Genomic DNA, 22,903 nt, shown 5'->3' with positions numbered 1-22,903 from the left:
TTCAAATATAGTGTCCATTATTTATTTTTCCTTTTCATAGATGTTAACATGCAAAATCAAAGAATCGGCAAAAAAACCCACGTTAGACCATATCAGGCCCAACGTAGGCTTTTTTGCTGATTCTTTGATTTTGCATGTTAACATCTATGAAAAGGCAAAATAAATAATTGACACTATATTTGAACTCCTTGTAATTTTAGAAATTCATAGAAACTGAAATGGGTGCAATCGGAGCTCTCTGGGTCCATCAGTGAGTTTTGACTGAAACTCACTGATCGACCTAGAGAGCTCCAATTGAACCCATTTCAGTTCCTATGGATTTCTGATGTTGCAAGGAGTTCAAATTTGGTGTCTCTTATTTATTTCGACTTTTTATAGCTGTTAACATGTAAAATCAAATAATCGGCAAAAAACTACACGTTAGGCCTGATATGGACTCATATCAGGCCCAACGTGTGTCTGATATGGAATCATATCAGGCCTAACGTGGACCTGATATGATTCCATATCAGGCCCAACTTCCATGTTGCGAAAATTTAATCTTTTTATTGTTGTAGATTTCAGTTTCTAGTATGTTTCCTTCCGCACAGGAAAATATTGGTATGTAAGATTCATATGTTTCATTCTGAATGAATTAGTAAGTTCGTATTAAAGATTAACTAAATTGGTTACATCCTAAACTTTAAAATTGCACTTTGTTGGTCATTCTAAATACCTACAATTTTGGTAACAAAAAAATAGAGGGAAAATAAAGCAGAGCTTTGAAAATTTGTGAAAGGCGGTTTCTTGAATGATGTAAGGATCTGACTAACATGCAAGTTTAAACTAATTTACTATCCTCTTGTTTTGTTGGATTAAGCACAGTTAAAATCTCAAATGATTAAATTGCACCTGAACGATTAATCATCTAGTCATAACCAAAGTTAGTTATCTGTTTTGCAGCTGTCAAAGTCAGAGAAATTACCACAACGACAGCCTTTTCTCATAATCAATCTTTTTATTGTTTTTTATATACACAAAACATGTATAATATCTAAACTCAATCTGTAAAAGGTACATTGAGTATTACCGGGTCACATGTAAACCACGACTATCAGAAAAGGCTGTTGAATTTTTCAACATGGAAGTTAGGCCTGATATGGAATCATATCAGGTCTACGTTGGGCCTGATATGATTCCATATCAGGCCCACGTTGGGCCTGATATGAGTCCATATCAGGCCCACGTTGGGCCTGATATGAGTCCATATCAGGCCCAACGTGTAGTTTTTTGCAGATTCTTTGATTTTATATTTTAACAGTTATAAAAAGTCGAAATAAATAAGAGACGCCAAATTTGAACTTCTTGTAACATCAAAAATCCATAGGAACTAAAATGGGTTCAATCGGAGTTTTCTAAGTCCATCAGTGGGTTTGGACCAAAATCCACTAATGGACCTAGAGAGTTCCGATTGAACCCATTTCAGTTCCTATGGATTTCTGATGTTGCAAGGAGTTCAAATATGTTGTCCATTATTTATTTCGGCTTTTAATAGATATTAATATATAAAATCAAAGAATCAACAAATAAATCCACGTTGGGCCTGATATGGAATGATATCAGGCCCACGTTGGGCCTGATATGATTCCATATCAGACCCAACGTGGGATTTTTTTTTGTCGATTCTTTGATTTTGCATGTTAATATCTATAAAAAGGCAAAATAAATAATGGACACCATATTTGAACTCCTTGTAATTTTAGAAATCCATAGAAACTGAAATGTGTGCAATCGGAGCTCTCTAGGTCGATTAGTGAGTTTCGGTCAAAACTCACTAATAGACCTAGAGAGCTCCGATTGAACCCATTTCAGTTCCTATGGATTTCTGATATTGCAAGGAGTTCAAATATGATGTCCATTATTTATTTCGGCTTTTAATAGATATTAATATATAAAATCAAAGAATCGATAAAAAAGTCCACGTTGGGTCTGATATGGACTCATATCAGGCCCAACGTGGATTTTTTTGCCGATTTTTTTATTTTGCATGTTAACATATATGAAAAGGTAAAATAAATAATGGACACCATATTTGAATTCCTTTTAATTTTAGAAATCCATAGAAACTGAAATGGGTACAATCGGAGTTCTTTAGGTTCATCAGTGGGTTTTGACCGAAACTCACTGATCGACCTAGAGAGCTCCGATTGCACTCATTTTAGTTCCAATGGATTTCTGAAATTGCAAAGAGTTCAAATATGCTATTCATTGTTTATTTTTACTTTTTCAAATGTATTAAAATGTTATGAAAAAATTGACTAATGTTGTCCATATGTTCTGCTGATAAAAAAAGAGAAGACAGAGAAATATAGTGAAGAAAAGAAAACGGTAGAAAAAATCAAATTGTCATTAGGGTAAAATAGAAAATTCAATTAAAAAAAATACTAAATATCAAAGTAGTATATATTTTTGGTAAATTTAAATTTCTATGCCTTTTGATAAATTGCCGTGAGTCAAGGGCCTTGAAATGTCATGTCTGAACAAAACAACAATGGTACATCAAAGCGTTGCACATAATTTTATTTTATTCATGCAAATTACTCGGCGAGTTCAAAATTATACAGGCTCCAACTTTAATTGTTTTCCCAACCTTCCCGTCTTTACTCTCATTCATCATCCCTCCGTCCGTCCATCGTCACCACAATTATTGGAAGAGCAATCAGATTTCTCACTCTCCAGAAATGTTACAGCTTAAGCAGAACAAAATAAAGATTGCCGGTTAATTAAAGAGTACTTGCAACTAGTGTTTTTTGTTTTTTTTCAAAATTCGAGGGCAATGAACAGAAAGGTGCCCAAGAACTTCGTTGCCGATGAGAATCATGATTCGGGAAACAGCGGCGGCCGCAACGGAGTCGTGGCGTCATCAGATGACGCCCTTGTCATCGAGGAGCTGTTGTTCTGGTCCGGATGGAGTCTAGTGGTTTACGTGGCCATGGAATTCCTTCTGGCGGCGCAACTCCACAACCTTGCGGTGGGAATTGGAGTGCTGAGCAACTACGAAGGTAGGGCTGCTTGCCGGCCGGTACTCCGGCAACAGACGACCGGACTTGTATCTCACCCCGCACGCGTTGCACAACGTCTTCGGCCCCAGCGGACCCGTCCGCCACTGCGGCGTCTTCTCCGACGCGCAGTGCGTGCACCGCCGCCCTCCTCCATCCACCACACCGCCGTGATGTTCCCCTGCACCTTTCCTACCTCTGCCGCTGCTACTATTACTACTGCCGCCTGCTCGCCCGCAAACGTTGCTTCCCTTTGTGCCCGCCGAATCTGGTAAGAAATGCGGGATGTCGACGGAGGACGAAGAGGAGGAAGAGGGCGAAGGCTTCGGTGGCGGAGTCAGCGACGACCAAATAGAAGAAGGGTTGCTGCTTCTCGACCGCTTGCTTCTTGCTGCGCGGCCGGCTGTGCAATCGTCGGCGCGGCGATCGTTGTATCCCGAAGGCGTGACATGGCAGGTGTACGGATAAGGAACATCGGAGAATGAGTCCTCCACGAACTGCGACAGCCATGCCAGCTCTGCTTCCTCTTCGAACTGTAACCCATCGATCTAAACTGAGTCAAAAATTAGGAGAAAAAAATTAAGGACAAACATAAACATATTTACTCAATTACCGGGATATGGAAATTGAATGGGCTATAATTGGATTGGAAATCCAAAGAGGAGTTCGTAGTCTCGCCAGAGAAAGGCTGAAAATTGTCGGCAAAGGAGTGATTGCTCGAAGAAGTACTGTAGAATTGCACCTCAGTTGCGGCGTTGAAAGACGAGGGAAAGAAGTCGTCGACGGCGGGAGTGTCGGAGATAGGAAGACCGTAAAGATAGGGTGGAGAAGCATCGTCTTCGACTGGTGTAACGCCTGCTGATGGGGCAACAGAGTAGGAATCTCCCATTCCCGCAAAGTCCATACCCGGCGTCGTCGACTCCCATTCCCGCACCATTATATTCCCAAACTGGAACAACTGGAACTGGAGCCAAGACTGCGCTCGCACATAACAGATCTCCTCCACAGATAGGAGGAATATAGGGCGAAGGGACTCAGCCTCGTTTAGCTTATGGCACTAACACTTTACACTGGTGGTGGCCATAATAATAGCTAGTGCATGAAACAAAGGCAACGAGACACTTGCATTATATAAACAAACTGACACGGCCAACATGGCTCATGTGCTCTTCGCCCATTACCATCCTCCTTCCTCTCTAAGCAGGCATGCTACTTCTCATTCGTTCAATCCCCCCGCGCGCGCTCTCTCTCTCTCCCACGTATACTTCTCCTCCGCCCATGTGATTCCTGAATATATTTATTTGTCCGGTCTCCCTTAGATAGGAAATTAACGGAGCACGCAAGGCGACAGCTACGAAGAATTCGAGGCAAATGCGTAAATTTTTACTGCCAGTACCCTCCTACATGCGTGTTTAGTTGGTGACTTAGCTTAGCTTGGGTCAGGGTGCCCGCATGACGTGTTGCTTGTCACCGAAAAGTAAGGCCTTCGTTTAATGTGATGGTTGACAGCTGAATATGTTTAATGAGTAAGTCGACAGCTGAACTATCAATTATTTCTTTCCAGCTCTTCCTCACTCGCCTCTTACTGTTTATGACTTTGTTCGACGCTACGGTTTGGCTCTCGCCCATGGCCGCAGCTGTACCTCCGTCCCACTCCGCTACGTACGGCCTCGGACACCAACGCATCGCGTCGTCCTTTACGAAGTTCTTGGCCGTCGGATGGATGAGACGGAAGGCGACGACCGACGCATGAAAGGAAAGGCATCCAATCACATGACGGCGGAAGGAATCCCGAGGAAAAGGAGTGGAGGGAATCCCCGCCGAAGCACGTGCTCCATTGTGCCCACCCCAATGACCGTGCACGTGATGAACTCGTGGTGGACCCGGGGCCGGGAGAGTCGACAAACCTCCATTTTTTTAATATTAATTTAAGAAGTCCGCCGATCTCAGCTTGCTAATTCCTCAGCGACATCAAACCGAACGACTAAAACGCGATTTGGTCTCCCTAATTTGAATCGGCCCGAACTAATCCCGAGTCACGTCACGACCGGGGTCCTTGGGTTCAAAAATATTCGGTTCGAATTACAGCTCCACTGCGAGGCAGCGGCTTAGTAGGTTGCCTCGCATGGCACGTGTCGCGTAGTGTAGTACGAATGATTGCAGCCGACGAAGTAACGCACGCACCTGCCTAGCTTGCGGTAGTCACCATCTCCGGCCTGTCTTCTTATTAGAAAAAATTTATGAAAAAAAAAATTATAAGCGAAAAATATATTCTACGTGAAAGGAGAATAAAAAAAAATATAAACTCAACTTATTTTCATTTATTAGAAAAATTATATATTTATATATTTATTGGATAATTACTAATCTAAAATACATTAAATTTAGACTCTTTTATTTTTACAATCTCATCATATTCTATCTCCATGAACTCTTATCATTATAAAAAATTATCATCTCATATTTTATCTCTATCATATCACAAACACTCATCCTTATCAAGAATTGTAATATCATCTCATAATATTCTATCAACAATTTTATTTCTATCAATAAAATTAAGTTTAATTTCCAACATTCCTTCTTAAACTTGATTTTGCGACTCTAAACAAATTTCACATCTTGATAAAATCTTCAAATTTGAGACATTTGGTAAAAATATCAGCAACTTAATCTTGAGACTTTATGTATTCCACTTATACCTCTTTTCTTATAATGCACTCTCTGATATAGTGATAGCACGTATCGATGTGCTTGCTTCTATCATGGAAGACTGAATTTTTTTGCTTGTGTTATTACAGACTTGTTATCAACTCAAATCTTGGTTGCCTCTTCTTGTGATAAACTTAGCACAATCAATAAATTTCTGAGTCAAATAGCATGACAAACACATGAAGTCGCATTCACGTACTCCGCTTCACAAGTAGAAAATGTGACAATAGGATGTTTCTCAGACATCCAAATGAAAGTTGTATCTCCCATAAAGAACACAAATTCTGTAGTGCTCTTTCTATCATATTCATATCTTCATCTCAATCACTGTCGTTATATCCTTCAAGTTTGAAATGGTTAAAGGTTGAATAAAGAAATCCAAAATCCGTCGTACCTTTGATATAGCGCAAAATTCTCTTAGCGATCTTAAGGTGGGTGGTAGTTGGAACTTCTATGTAACGGCTAATTAGTCTAACAACATAAAGGATATTAGGCCTTATGCACATCAAGTATCGTAAACTTCCAACCAAACTCTTGAAAAATGTTGGATCAACTTTTTCTCCTTCATCATGCTCTGATAGCTTGACTCCACATTCTACTAGGATATTTATGGGCTTACTGTTATCCATCTTGAACCTTTTTAATATCTCTCTTGCATAACCTGCTTGTGAGATGAAAATTTCATCTTCCCTTTGGTTCACTTTGATGCCTAGATAATATGTCATGAGCCCAATATCAATCATCTCAAATTCCTTAGTCATTACTTCTTTGAATTCTCCAAACATACTTAGATTGCTTCCTGTGAAGATCAAGTTATTGACATATAGACATACAATTAAACATCTTATCGTTACTCTGAATGTATAGTGCATGTTCATAAAGACATTTGATGAAACCTTTCTCTTGCAAGTACTGGTCTTTGTAATTATTCCATGCGCTTGGTGCTTGCTTTAGCCCATAGAGAGTCTTCTTCAATTTTAGAACTTTATCTTTTTATCCTTTGACTTTATAACCTAATGGCTACCAAATATCGATTTCTTCTTCGAGAAATCTATTTAAAAAAGTATATTTTACTTTCATTTGATGTATTCTCCACTTATTTTGGACTGTTAAAGAAATGATTAGTCTGATAGTTTCTAATCGAGCAATGGGAGTGAATATCTCATCATAGTCAATGTCAGAGATCTTTGATTGTAGTCTTTTGCCACCAATCTTATTTTGTATCTTTCAACTTCTCCTTTGGCATTCTTCTTTAGTTTGTATATCCACTTTACACCAATCGTCTAATGTCCTTCAGGAAGTGGAGTTAACTCCCATGTACCATTCTTTTTTATCGCATTGATTTCTTCATCTATTACATCTTTCCACTTTTTGCTCTTTTAGCTTCTTAGAAATCTATAGGCTCACAATCGGCAAAGAGATAAAATATAGTAATATTATCTTGATATTAAGTTACCTCATAAATGTCCTATAAGCTTCTAAAGCGTGGTACTCTTTCACTTGAAGTTGATGGAGATGAATTTTCTTGAGTACTTGATGTTGGTGTTACTAGTGGAGTAGTAGGCTCCTCTCTTGTTTGCTCCACCCTTGGTTGCTCCACATCTTTTTCTTCAAAGTATGGGAAGAAGTTGTAATCTTCATTTTGAGATTCCCAATTCCATTATTTTTCTTCATTAAATATGATATCTTGGCTGATGATTATCTTCATAGTATTTGAATTGTATAACTTATACCCTTTTAAATTAATATCATAGCCAATAAAAATAAATTTTTTACTTTTATCATCCAATTTGCTTCTTGCTTTATCAAGCATATGAATGTAGGCTATACTCCCAAAAATTCTTAGATGAGAAATCTCAGGTTTCCTTCTGCTCCATGCTTCTTGTGATGTCTTGCCCCACACACTCTTTGTTGGTGATCGGTTTGATAAGTATAATGCACATGCAACCTCTTCTACCTAAAGCTCCTTTGGTAGCATCTTGCCTTTGAGAATACTCCTTGACATATCTAGGATGGTTCAATTCTTTCTTTCCACCACTCTATTTTATTGAGAGGATCTTAGAACTGTCAAGGGTCGTCGTATTCCGTTGGCTTCACAAAATTCTTGAAATTTCTTTGAGGTAAATTCTCAGCCTCGATCAGACCGCAGAGCTTTGATCTCGAGACCGCTCTCCTTTTCTACAGTAGCTTTAAATTTCTTGAATATGCCGAAGACATCCAATTTTTAATTTAAGAAATATACCCAAGTTTTTTGAGAAAAGTCATCTATCAAAAGAATGAAATAATTACTCTTATCAAGCGAACTTGGCTTTATCGGACCACAAACATTCGTATGTATAAGTTTAAGTAGCTTTTGGGCTCTTGAACTTGACTCCTTTGGAAAACCTCTTCTAAATTGCTTCCCATATAAACATACTTCACATAATTGATTAGGATGTTTAATGTAAGGTAGTTTTCTCATCATCTCTTTTTTTAAAAGTAATTTTAGTCCTTCGAAATTGAGATACCCAAATCGAAGATGTCATAGCCAAGTGATGTCTTTATAACAAGCTTTAAAACAATTGACAACAACATTTTGAATATTAAACAATAACATTATATTTCTTGATATAAACACTTTAGTAATTAAGCAACCAATATCATCTTTTAAGATAAACATATTATCCTTTAGATGAATATCATATCATTTTTCCAAGAGTTATCCTAAACTCAAAATGTTGCTCTTCATATTTGGCACAAAGAAAATATTTGAGATAAATTCATGTTTTTCATTCTTCAAATAGATGAAAATGTTACCTTTACCCTTCACCTCGATCTTTGATTCACTCCAAAGGATACTGATCCGCCAACTGAATCATCGAGTCGACGAAGATGGTTGGTTTATTGACGGAGTTGCAATGTCCCGGAGGGGGGGGGGGGGTTATGCTGAGATGGCTTCTTTGTTGACTAAGTCGTCAGAAGTCCTCTGGTCAACGCTACCTGTAGCCAGTGATCGGGTTGCCCCGGTCTTTGATATCCCGAGACTCGAGGCAGATTCAACGAATATATAAGTAACAGACTAATATGTATAATAACGAAATGCACATAGTACATGAATAGAGAATGTACCCTGGCCCAGGGGGGCGCCCTCGGATAGGATGTTGCTCGAGTGGTCATGACCCGGAAGAGCAAATGACTCGGAGTCGGATGAAGAGCTGGATCTGACGAAGCGGAGCCGAATGCGGCACGGAGCCAGAAGCGGCGGCACGAAACTAAATGTGACCTCGGCACGTAGGTCAGGCTATGATATCGGCACGTAGGCCGATCTATTACATCAGCACGTAGACCGGGATAAGACATCGATACGTAGGTCGGGATAAGATATCGACACGTAGGTCGGGATACAATGGCGGAATGAAGGCCGAAACATGATATCGACACACAGGCCGAGATATGACACACAACCCAGAATCTAACACATAGGTCGGATGGCACAAAGACCGGAACATAGCAAAGACGGAGCACAATCAAATCAGAGCCCACTGCAGTGAGGGCTCGGAGGCCTAATCAGCCTCGAAGGCGCACAGCATGGCGGACGACTTGGAGATGGCCTACGATGAGACAGCAAGAGAGGCGAGGTTGTGGCGTCCTGGAGGAGATCGCCAATGGGTGACTATGGACGCCGGAAAAGAGGGAGATGGAGGTAGCGCTTGGCTGTCGATGGCCTGGAAGACGGCAGTCGTTGGAAGACGGCGGTCGCTGGAAGCAGTTGTGGGCGCTCATGCGTTAAGGGAGAGGGAGATGGCGGCAGCTTGCTGGAGATGAGGGAGAAGGCAGTAGAGGCAGCGTCCTCCCCACTGTGGTGGCGGAGCCAAACACCTAACCATAACCCCCTTCCTGTTTGTGGTGGCGACGACGAAGTCAATGAAGGAAGCCTCCTTTGCATGAGGCGGCGGAGAAGACCCCCTCTGCTGTTGGCGTAGGTGCGACCGTTGATGGCAAAGGCGTGGAGAGGAAGGAGGAAAAGGGTTGCTTGCGAGGGTGTCGGCGCGAAGGGGTTGTGCGGGCTTGGCGACGGAGAAGGAAACCAACGCGCCAAAAGCCTCCTCCTGGCGGTGGCGGCAAAGAAAACTCAGCCAAAAGCCTCCTTGCCCTTTTGCGACGGCGGCGTGAAAATGCAGAAGAGACTCCCCTCCCTCGGTTCGTCGTCATGACGGAGAAGAAGCTCCCTGTGCCTAAGGCGACTGTAACGACCGTAAATTGCTTCTTTTTTTTTTTTAAAAAAAATACAAATATGCCCCGTTTAGGATTCGAACCCTAGAACGTTTATTTGAAATTGGGTAAAGTTGCCATTATGATGGTGGTAAAGCATCACATTGGGAATAGGGAACTATTCATTATATGTAGGATATGCATGATGAGATGCTTCAACTTCCACTTAGTATGAAAAGGAAATGGAAGAGACAAAACACAACTTCTCATTTTCCTTTCTCCTTCTCCATCCGAAACTTCTCCTCCCCTTTTCTCATGTTCGGCCAAGAACCCTAGGGTTCCATCTTTTGAAGCTTTTCAGGAGGAGATTCTAAGAAGGAGTTCTCACAAGGATTAGTACGCGCGTGAAGAACAACTCGGAGATTAAGTCATACAATAGGGGCTTTGTTCTTTCTTAAACCATAGTGGTATAATAGTAAGATATAGCGAAAGGATGTAAGTACCACTCACCTACAGTATAAATTGCTTTAATTATACATGGGTAAACGTTCTTGTAGTAGTTTTAGTATGATTTTATGCATATTTAAAGAAGATACATGATATGGAATGTAAGATGCTCCCCATCTAAATTTTGGGATTAAGAGCAGGTCTAGAGTATCTTGAATTGTTTCCCATTTAGTTTTGGGGCTAAAAAGCATATTCAAGTGCCCTAAAGTGCTTCCCTATAAGTGTGGAATTAAGAGCACACAAGGTGCTTGTTTAAATGATAATATTAAAAAAAGAAGTATTTTACTTTAAATTGGCATGTACTGGACATAAGGTTTATGGGTGGGCTCCTAGATCACCCATAGACCCTAGATCGCCTAGTAGTACCTTAGTAGGTTCAGGATTAGCTACCTCGAATCCTATTAAGGATGCGCGCAAAGTGGTACAATGTCGGACCCAAAGCAAGTTGTTTATTATTTTCAATAGTTATCTATTATAAAGTTTCAAAAATTCGTTGTTTGTTAAGTGGAAGCATTCTATGCTTGGGAACTTTGGTTATAAAGTGTAGCATTCATGAACTCAAAAGTATGGCAAGATTAGATGTTTCTAGTACAAGCATGGTTTTATGTTTATGTTTTGCATGATAAATTTATTTAAGAGCATGTCATGTACATATTTCCGAATTATGCATTTTAGCGTGAATTACTATCAAGTGCAAGCATGTGTTTTCCTACAATCATTTAAAAAGCATGTTTCCTTTTTAATGCACTATTTTATGAGTAGATGGTACTTACTAAGTATTCTTGCTTATAGATTTACATTTCCTTATACTGCAGATAAAGGTAAAGGAAAGCTCGAGTAAGAGGAGGCAGGAAGAGCAGTGTTGGGTGTGTGTGTGGTGGAACAGTGGAAGAAGACCTTAGAACTTGCTAATACTTACAATGTGCTAAACCTTTATGCTATCGTGTTGTCTTACCTCCGCTCTTCATGAATTACTACCATGATTTGTTTAAGATGAACTTACGAGTTTGACAGTAATTAGAATGTCGGAAGGGTTAGCAATCTAATAGTTCTAATCTTTGCTTCCACAAGATTAAAAGCTTGAGTTACAATTGTCTGTTGAAATTGGATAAATGTTGCTTACGTTAAGTAGCATTATGTGTGGAATACTTGCATACAAATAATTGTTTGCAATGCTTGTTTGACTCCATTAAAATCATGTTTAGAGTTGTTAAAGAATAGATGCATCACTGAAATTCTAAGTACTCAATCAAGGCTTCTACATGCCTACGCCATTTAATAGAAACAAAAATTTGAAATTTGTAATGAAAGAGTAATGTTTTCCATAAGGTAAGAAGGGCGAACGTTACAGTATGATATCAGAGCCAAGTTCCACCCTTCCGCCACACACACATCAAGCATTGATCCTGCAACTTCCAAGTAAGAAAGTATCTTCTCACAACTTTTAGGCATTTTGTTTCTGTTAGAAATGTTTGTTAAGATTAAGCATGCTTATACATGAAAGTACTAATGATAGCAAGTAAGAATGATGATGGGCTGACGTATGTTTCATTGGCTTGGTTCAGGGATATGTAGAATGGCCAGAGGACGTTCGACTAGACAGCCGAGAGTAGCTTTGGCGATGCCAAGCAAGCAACCAAAATAGTATCAAGCAAACGAAAATAAACTGCGATCAGGCGACCGATAGATGTTGACCGAGTGATCAAGAATGCCGAGCGAGTAGAAAGGCGATAGGCGAGAGGTGTTGAGCGCGTGATAGAGAAAATGTCGACTAGGCAACAGAGGTAATGCCGATCAGGTGGAATAAGAATGAGCAAGCGATGTCGAGGTGCGATTGACCGACAATAAATCCTGACCGGGCGACCGAAAAGTGTGAACAGAGTGATGGAGAATGCCGAGTGGGTTGAGAGACGATGGGTGAGCGGAAGCGGATCCCATGAGCGGAGGGAGCATAAAGCCTATGAAATCGAAGGCGGACGGGAGCAGAGCCCTTGAGCTGGGTGTTAGTTAGAGCCCCAGAGCCAATCATTTGATGATTGTTGTATGGACTCATTGTATCATATTTCTTATGTATATAAAGGCATTTGTTTATGGTTATTATGCTTACTTGTATTGGTGCCAAATAACTAAGTATAATAGCGTCCTTGAATAGAAGGTTCTTACCTATATCAATCGATTGGTTGAGTCGATAGTGAGATGATATAGGGAATACAACTCTTAATCATTCCTAGTCAAATATTAACATTCATGGGCAATGTTAATGTGATGAGACTAGTATGTAGGTCAACTCGATGACTTGATCTCACAAGTTATGGATATGGAGATATCAAGTTGACACATGGATATGCATTGGAGAATGTATACTGAATGACCCGCCATAAGAAAGTATCATGGATCGTTATATGAGTGTCATATACTTTCTCATGTGGCTATTAGTATGACTATTAGTCCTTGGACCTGAAGTCACCATGGTTCCCTACATAAGGAGTTACATACTTTGGCTTCGTCAAACGTCACCCGTAATTGGGTGGACTATAAAGGTGATTACTGGGTATGTAACAAATTATGCGGAGGGATGTGAGTGATGTAGATGAGATCTATCCCTCCTATATAACGGGAGTGACATCGTTATTCTTGATAGAGTGAGACCACTAAGTGCATGGCCATGCCCAAATGAGTTAATATGAGATGTTGAGCTCATTTGATTGAGTGAGTCTACTTGGGATCCAAGATTTAGATTGATTAGAGGATGACATGGTCTATGCCTCATATTGATCAATCTCGATGTCAAGGATAGAAGGACACTTATCACATATTGTGAAGAGTCACAATTAGTAGTCATAAGGTGATGTTGGATCTCAACATTCTTGTAACTTGGGTAGTAATGATGTGTTGCTAGATACCGCTCATTACTTATGCTTCTAAATGGGTTTAGGAGCATTGCCAACGTTACCAGAACCTATAGGGTCACACACAAAGGGTAATTAGATGGAGATTAGGTTCATATGATGAACCAAGAGGATTAGGTTCATGTGATAAACCAAATTGGATTAAGAGTAATCCAAAGTAAACTAATTGAGTTGGACTCAATTTGGTTCATGTGTTAAATGAGTCTAATTTGGACTTAGACTCATTGAGCCAATTTAATTCAATGAATAGAGATTCATTAAATTAAAATTGACATGAACCAATGGTTAGATTTGATCAACCATGGGAGAGAAGTGGTCAAGTTCGACTTGACTTGAGAGGAAGATGAAAGGTCAAGTTTGACTTGACCATTGCCACCTGATTTGTGAGTTGGCATTAAGTGTACTAATGATGATGTGCCACATCATCAAGGCTAGCACATGTGTGTGCCACCTCATGAGGGAGATCAAGAGTTGTGACTCTTGAAATTCCATGGAGGTTTATAAGCCTTAAAAAGGTGGTCGACCACTTAATTCATAAGTGTGAGTTTCATTTGGTTTTGGTAACCTCCTTCTTCTTCCTCTCTACCTTTCTTCTCTCCCTCTCCTCCACCATTGCTGATCCTCTAAGGTTGCTAGCATATCTTTAGAGGTTCTCTCCATAGATTTGTTCGTGTGGATACAGATAGAGGGTTGTACACTTGACAACCTTGAGATCCGGCGAACCTTGGACGAGAGGGATTTGCGAAGGGCATCGCATCAAGGGTAAACTCTTTTCTTTGTAGATCTAGTATAGATCTAGGTTAGAGAAACTCGTACAAGTAGAAATTTTTTGTTTTATAACTTCACACGGATCCGGTGGCATGGGATTCGGGGTTTCCGCAACGTAAAAAGCAGTTTTTGCGGCCCGAAAAATCTAACAGTGGCATCAGAGCCACGTGCGAAGAGTGTGCCTCTCAACTTTTGTGGATGATGCATACCTTAAAAGACTATCAATTAAAATACAAAAATACAAAAATATTAATTGATAATATAATCTAAATTAATCTAACAAAAAATCCAATTCACCACTCTAGGACTAAATACATAGAGGTAAAGCACCACTTTGTAAGGGATCACGTAGCTAAAGGTGAACTTGCACTCAACTATGTTGAGTCCAAATCAAACCTAGTTGATATTTTCACAAAACCCTTACCTGAACTTGAGTTCAGTACACTTAGAAGACAAATTGGAATGTACTGGGTAGAATAGATGTTGATTTTCAAACTTATTGTCTTACTTAATCATCCTGTTCTTTTCAAAAAAAAAAAAACTATTTTGAAAATTATAGGGAAAATAATGATTTTAAAATCCCTTTTTTCTTAGAATTTTCAAAAATTAGACTTAGTTTAGGCTCTACCCTAGAAATCTTGCTCCCCTAGATTTAAGCCAGAGCATCTCACAAACAGTTAGGCATACCTTGCTTGTGTTTGAAAAACATAGAATGGTGTGAGATGCATAGGGTACAGCCTGGACTCGAGAATGCTTATTTCTGTGCATCAATATGAGTCAGGGCATTAAATAATTTATTAATAGTAATCAAGTCAAGTCTTCCAGCCTTAGTCAAATCTAACTGGACAAATGACTTAACTTGACTAACCAAGTGAAAGTTGCTGTCCTCTAGGTAATAAGAAAGTAGCTAAAGGTTAGACAGTTGGTGAAGGAAATGGAGATTGTAAGATTGAGCATGCTTTAGGGCTCTAATACCTGATCAAAACAATTTGTATAATTTAACATCTATTTAACCTGACTCATGCTTGGACTTAAGGACCAACTAAATTTAAATAAATAACCTAAATTAAATAGTTACTCCCTATTCGTCCTAACACTTAACAAGTTCTTACTCCTATTCTTTCAAAATTAATTTTTTTTAGTTAAGCTAAGTACCTTTTTAAACTGAAGCTACATTTTCAAAATTCAATGTTTGCAAAAGGCTTAGCTAAGTGGTTCATATAGCAACCTTCTAACTTTCTCAAACTTAACCAACCTTGAAATCTAACTTTATAAATTTTTGCTAAAATATTTCTCTAAGTCACCTCTAAGATTCATTTTTTACTTAGCTTAAAGTATTAAAAAGCATATCCTTGCAATATTTAACTCATTGCTTTCAAAATATTTCTGCTAAGTAAAAAGAGACTTTAAATTTTTTGGCTCCAAAAATTCTTTAAAATCTAGCTAAGTTTTTCTTCTAACAGATTTTCAAAGAACAATATTTTTCAAAGAACAATATTTAACAGATTTTTTTTTGGCTCCAAATTTTTTTTGCTAAGTATTTTTAAAAAAACAAAGAAGTCAACCATATATTAGCCTTTTAAACTTACGTGAATAATATTCCTTTTAAGTCCTTTATCTCACTTAGCTAACAGTTTTTACAGTAAAATTTAATTATAAGCTAAGTGTAACACAAGCATCTTTCAAAGCCTAATCTGTTTTCTAAAAAATTTAAAACTTGCTTTCAAATGGCTTATTTTTGATAAATGGCAAAGGGGGAGAGTAGGGAAATTCAAAATTAAATCTGATTCAAAAAGAAAGCCCTGTATTAAGGGGGAGCTTCACAAAGTTTAAGTGTTAGCTTAAGTTATGCTTTTATTTGAATTTATATACTTAAGCTTGCTCACTTAAAACCTTTTAATATATTTATGCATTTGTTTTACTTAACTTTGAATTTGGGTTGTCATAATCAAAAAGGGGGAGTTTGTTGGTGTGGGAAACATCCGACGATCGAACCTGAGTTTTGATAATGGCAAAGGATTCAGAGTTAAGGTTATATTGTGATCTAACAAGTCTGTTTAAGTAGTTCAGGAAAAGTCCTAGCTGTGGTTAGGCAAGTGAAAACCCTAGGGGGCGATAACCCTAGGTCATAGGGGGTGGTAACCCTATGCGGAAAGTTTTGGTGGGTCGAGTGCTTCAGGCAAAAGTCCTGGGGGGGGGGTAACCTTAGGTGGAAAGTCCTGGTGTCGCGAACCAGGTGAAAGACTGGACCAGCCGGGAACCAGAAGTCCAGCAGAAAGTCTGGAAGCATCGAGCACCGAGCAAAAGTCCAGTCGATCTGGAGGATCGCACTGGCAACAGGTAAATCTCCTGAGTGGAGTAGGTGAGGACGCGTTCCTCGTAGAGGGAACAATAGGCGTCGGGTCGACCTAGGATTTCCGGTTGGAAATCCGAAGTCAAACCCGGACAGTCCGATGACTGTCAAACTTCATATTTATGATATTATATGTGCTAACTTTTGTTTTGCAGGATATATTTGTATTTTGGATCTAACATGTCTTGCAGGTACGAAAGAACAAGGTTAAGCCTCGGATAAACAGTGTCCGAGGCGGCTCCATGGAGCTTGGAGGCGCCTCGGGTACAAAAGATGAGCTGGCTGCGAAGCAGGCTTGGAGGCGCCTTGAAGGAAGCTCAAGGCGCCTTAGACTGGTGGATGAAGGCGCCTTGGAGAGAAAAAAAGGTGCCTTGAACCTGATAAGGTTCGACCTGTTTAGCCCTTATCTTAGCGTGTGACTCGGCCAGCATGGAGGCGCCTTGGATGGCTTTCAAGGCGCCTTGAACACCCTTTATAAGAGGGTCTCGACTAGCAGCTCTCTAGAACAAATACCAAGCGATTCCTTTGCAACTAGCTGCTATAAAGACGACCCGGAAGTGCTACGACTTGACACCGACGACTCGGAGCTCCGAAATCTTCATATTACTATACTATTGTCGGTATAACTGGTTTTTGTACTTAATTGTAATATTTGTACTCTATTCGAACTTATAGTTGTTGCCCACGGAAAGCGATCAAGGATCGTGGGCCTTCGAGTAAGAGTCGTCACAGACTCCGAACGAAGTAATTCCTCGTCTCTGTGTTTGCTTGTTTTTATTTTCCGCTGCTTATTAATCTGTTAGTTTTACTCGACTGCTTTTACGATTCTGAAACGAACGAAATAGGCACGAGCGCTATTCACCCCCCCTCTAGCGCTTCTCGATCCAACAATTGGTATCAGAGCGAGGTCGTTTTGAATCAGTGCAACCACTATTCAAAACATTTTTTTTCATGGTATTTTCAGTTTTTACGGAGTCAATTAGAATTAGCTTAATAGTTATATTCTAATTAATTTTTCGAATCGAATTTTTCTCGAGACTGGTGCAACACCACTCGAGTTCGCAAATCTTTAACTCTATTTCCCGCACTACTAATCCAAGACCTAGTCTTGGAACATTATGCTTTACTTTTTGTTGTTGCATATTACAAATGGCTCAACAAGAAGGTTTCAGCACCGTTCGCCCCCCACTTTTCTCCAGAGAAGACTTCGGATATTGGAAGGGGCGAATGGAAACCTTCCTGAAGACGCAATTCGATACGTGGATGATAATCAAGACCGGACTACAACTCCCATCCGACGAAGATGGCAAGCCGACACCCTGCGAAAAATGGGAACCAACCACAATCAAGAAAGTGGAAGCTGATGCCAAAGCGACCTGCACCCTCTAGTGCGGACTGACCAAGGAGGAGCTCAATCGAGTTGGTCCGTTCACATCAGCAAAGGAGCTCTGGGAGAAGTTGATCGAACTCCACGAGGGCACCTCCGATACTAAGGTAAGCAAGAGAGATCTCTTGTTTAATAAATTGTATAATTTGAAAATACAGAAAGACGAGACGACCAGCCAACTTCACGCTCGAATTCAAGACATCCTCAACTCCCTCCACGGAATCGGGCAGAAGGTAGAAAATAGGGATATCATAAGGTACGCTCTTAACTCGTTTCCAAGAAGTACATTATGGGCATCAATGGTAGATGCCTACAAAGTCTCTAAGGATCTATCTTGTATTAAATTAGATGAATTGTTTTCGGAATTCGAACTTCACGAGCAGACTAATGCACAGCCAACCGAGAAGGGGGTTGCTTTGGTTGCAGGTACCAATTGAACACGCGAACCGAGATCACGACGAAGAACTGAACCGGAGTCGGAAGAAGAACCTGACTCAGACAATAAAGACGATGAATTAACAACCGAGCTCGTAAACCTCGTAAAGAAGCTCTACAAGAAGAAGAAGAGCTTCAACAAGAGAGATCTAAAGAAAGCAGTACAATCCAAGGAGGTTCAACCGAGTTCGAAGGGTAAGTTCGAGGTTATCTGCTACGGGTGCAACAAGAAGGGACACATCAAGGCCAACTGTCCAAGTCTGAAGGATGCAAAGAAGCGAAAGAAGGAGGCTTTGAAGGCGACGTGGGACGAATCCTCAGAAGAAGATACCGACGACGAACTCGATCAAACGAGTCTCTTCGCACTGATGGCTCGAGACCAGATCGACGTGTCCGAGAGCAAGAGCGAGAGCGAGAGCGAGTTGGAGGCCGAGTCCGAGCGAAGCCACGGATCCGTATCCGTTTCCGAAGGGCCAGACCCCGTTGTGAGTATTTCTAGACTTAATAACTTAGTTAATTATTTATTACGAAAATTAGCTAAGTCGAATCTTAAAATTAAGTCACTTCTAAAGGAAGTAGCTGTCCTTAAAGAAGTGACTAACTCCGAATCTTTGATTGAACCAGTTCAGACTGGAAACTCAACTCAAGCCCAAAAACTTGAGGAAGAGAATTATAGCCTAAAAACTCAAGTCAAGGATCTGGAGAAAACACTAGAACGGTTTTCTTTAGGTTCCAAGAATCTTGACCTAATTCTTGGGACACAAAGAGCCGTTTACAATAGAACTGGTCTAGGATTTAAACCAAAAAGGGAATATAAATCTTACTTATCTCTTGTAGAAAGAACAAATAGAAAAATAGTCCAAGCATGGGTCCCCGAGTCCAAATTGATTAATCAAGTTGGACTTGGTCAATATTGGATCCCGAAGGATCAAATACACTATCTCGATAGACCATATTGAGGCTATGATCTAGGGGGAGCAAAAAGAAAAACAATATTAATAAAATGAACATAATTTTAAATTTAATTTAAAAAAAACTCGAAATTAAATTAAAAATTCATTAAAAACTAAAAATTAAATTAAAAATTCATTAAAAATTCAAAATTAAATTAAAATTCAAAATTAAATTAAGAATTCGAAAATAAATTAAAAATTAAAAATTAAATTAAAATTCAAAATTCAATTAAAAATTTGAAATTAAATTAAAATTCAAAATTCAAAATTCAATTAAAAATTTGAAATTCAATTCCAAATTAATTTAAATTCAACTTAAATCAAATAAAAAATAGAAGGAGGATCCAGAATAGCTAGCACCCCCAACTAAACTACCCGATTGGGTAACCGAACTTAATCTACCCGAAATGGGTAAACAAGAGTAGACTACCCGGTAGGGTAATTAATGTTAGATTAAAAGGAGTTAGGTTTAACTTGACCCACGGTACTGGTGAAGTATTGGATGATAGTACGTTGGGGAAACTTAGTCATCGCATGTCTAGGAAGATATGACTTCGACCTGGTGCATTTGGCTAAGTGGAACTGACCGAAGCTACCCTTTTTGGATCATAACCAGTTAGACCAAGGTTTTGTACTAAGTTCAATGGGTAGGACTATTTGGAAAACCTCGAAGGCATGATTACTTTAATGATGTCCTTGTGACTCACCATAGCCCAGAAGTTTATCCAAAGAACGCCTACTTGTTGAACCCAAAGCTAAATCTGAATCTAACACAAAGTTAAACCAAACCCTTAAATTGAACCTCAACTCATCTCACAACAATTATAGGAGTACCTGATTGAAAATTTATATCGGGTGAGATGACTAAGGAATTTATAAGAGAATCAAATTTGAAATTCAAATTCAAATTCAAATTAAATTCGTAATTAATATTATTTTTTAATTTCAAAATTAGTTAAAAATTATTTTCAAAATCAATTTCAAAATTATTTAAAAATTATTTTCAAAATCAATTTCAAAATTACGTAAAAAATTATTTTCAAAATCAATTTCAAAATTATTTAAAAATTATTTTCAAAATCAATTTCAAAATTATTTAAAAAATTATTTTCAAAATCAATCTCAAAATTATTTAAAAATTATTTTCCAAAATCAATTTCAAAATTATTAAAAAATCTTTCAAAAATCAATTTCAAAATTATTTAAAAATCTTTCAAAAATCAATTTCAAAATTAACTTAAAACTATCTTTCAAAATTAACTTAAAAATTATTTTTCAACTTAAAAATTATTTTTCAACTTAAAAATTATTTTTCAAATTTAATTAATTATTTTCAAAATTAATCAAACTTAATTATTTTTAAAATTAATCAAACTTAATTATATTTCAAATTAACTTAAAATTGTTTTTCAAAATCGACTTAAACATTATTTTTCAAATTAATGAACTTAAAATTATTAACTTCAAAATAAACCTAAAGTTAGATCTTTGTTTCAACAAATACAAACTCAAACTTAATCACTTCACTTTCTTTTCATCAAATAGAGTCCAATTCAAACAATTTATGTGTAGGAACATAAAGAATTGGATCAGTGGATGTTAGATAGTGGATGCTCCAGACACATGACTGGAGATAAACTAAAGTTCACAAAGCTCAAACTAAAGAATTTAGGGTCTGTTGCATTCGGCAATGACGACAAACTTAAGGTAATCGGAAGAGGTAACATCGAACTTAGTTCCGATTTTATTTTTCGAAAAGTTCTATTAGTTGAAAACTTCAATTTTAATCTTCTAAGTATAAGCCAATTATGTGATAGTGGATATTTAGTTACCTTTAACAGATCTAGTTGTTTAGTTATAAATATTGAAAACCTTGAAATCACACTTAAGGGGCTTAGGAAAAATAATATGTACTCAATTGATCTACCCACTTCCTCATTAAAGTGGTTTCTAACACAAGAAGAGGAAACTGAGTTGTGGCACAAAAGATTGGGTTACACTCACACTAGACTCATTTAATAAATGAGTCAAAATTGTCTAGTTAAAGGTTTGACCAAATTAAAATTTATTGAAAACTCAATCTGTAATGCTTGTCAACAAGGAAAACAAACCAAGTCAACCCACAAATCAACTAATCTAGAAAGAACTAACTCTTTACTTGAGCTCCTTCACCTTGACCTATTTGATTCACATGGAGCCAAGTCACTAAGCAAGAACTAGTATTGCTTAGTAATAATTGATGACTATTCTAGGTTCACCTGGGAAAAATTTCTAAAATCAAAAGATGAAACTTTTGAAGAATTTAGTAATTCTTGCATGTTAACAGAAAATGAAAAAGATACTAAAATTAAAAGAATAAGAAGTGATCATGGGGGGAGGGGGGAATTTGAAAATCATAGGTTTACCCAATTCTATAAAATCAATGGATACCAACATAAATTTTCATGTCCTAGAACCCCCCAACAAAACGGTCTAGTGGAATGTAAAAATAGAACCCTACAAGAAGCCGCTAGAACCATGCTAAATGAATATAACTTAAGTCATCAATTTTGGGCCGAAGCCATAAATACCGCAAATTATATTCAAAATAGAATTCTAATTAACAAATATCACAATAAAACTCCTTATGAAATGTATTATAATAAAATTTCCAACCTAAACTACCTAAAAGTTTTTGGATGTAAAGTTCATATTTTAAATACTAAAGATTACTTAGGAAAATTTACACCCAAATCAAACCAAGGAATCTTTTTAGGGTACTCCACAACCAGTAGGGCCTATAGAGTCTATAACCAAAATACCCTGAAAGTTGAAGAAACAACTAATATAATATTTGATGAAGAAAATAATCTACCTAACTTAAATGAAAATGTTGACATTAATCCAAGAATTATTGAAGACGATGAAATTCATCCCAATACTAATAAACTAGAGGAACCAATTTCTGACCCAAATATAAGACCAACTAGAGCAAGTATCTCTCACCCACCTGACCAAATTTTGGGTGATCCAAACCTAGGAGTCAGAACTAGATCCTCATATAGGAACCTGAGTCAGATTGCCCTTATTTCAAAGATTGAGCCTAAGACTATAGAAGAGGCTCTACCCGACCCAGACTGGATCATTGCTATGCAGGAAGAGCTAGCACAATTTGAAAGAAACCAAGTCTGGGAACTTGTACCTAAACCCATAGATAAGTCCATAATTGACACCAAATGGGTATTTAGGAACAAATTAGATGATCAGGGTGAAATAGTTAGAAATAAGGCCAGACTAGAGCCAAAGGATTCAATTAGCTTGAAGGTTTAGATTATGACGAAACCTATGCACCAGTAGCTAGACTCGAATCCATTAGGATGCTGCTAGCCTATGCAGCACATAAAGGGTTTAAATTATACCAAATGGATGTAAAATCCGCGTTCCTAAATGGGTTCATTAAAGAAGAGGTCTATGTAAACCAACCCCTAGGATTTGAGGACTTAGACTACCCCAATCATGTATTTAAATTGAAAAAGGCCTTATATGGACTTAAACAAGCTTCTAGAGCATGGTATGAACGGTTATCCAATTACTTAACATCCAAAGGTTTTAATCAAGGTCACATAGATCCGACCCTATTTGTAAAAACTATAGAAAAAGACATCTTCATA

General features: G+C 38.3%; 1 protein-coding gene across 1 annotated transcript; it reads right to left on the bottom strand.

Annotated features, from left to right (window-relative positions):
* Nucleotides 1-2,546: 2,546 nt before the first annotated feature.
* Nucleotides 2,547-4,306, bottom strand: LOC122026403 (GATA transcription factor 4-like). The gene is made up of 2 exons (XM_042585135.1): nt 3,652-4,306; nt 2,547-3,571 (listed from the first exon to the last, which is right to left on the bottom strand). The coding sequence occupies exons 1-2, from the start codon at nt 3,973-3,975 to the stop codon at nt 2,954-2,956; spliced, it is 942 nt and encodes a 313-aa protein (XP_042441069.1). The 5' UTR covers nt 3,976-4,306; the 3' UTR covers nt 2,547-2,953.
* Between the last annotated feature and the right edge of the window lie 18,597 nt (nt 4,307-22,903).

Source organism: Zingiber officinale, chromosome 1A, assembly GCF_018446385.1.
Source record: "Zingiber officinale cultivar Zhangliang chromosome 1A, Zo_v1.1, whole genome shotgun sequence".
Classification (NCBI taxonomy): Eukaryota; Viridiplantae; Streptophyta; class Magnoliopsida; order Zingiberales; family Zingiberaceae; genus Zingiber; species Zingiber officinale.
This window is presented reverse-complemented; position numbering and strand designations above follow the sequence as displayed.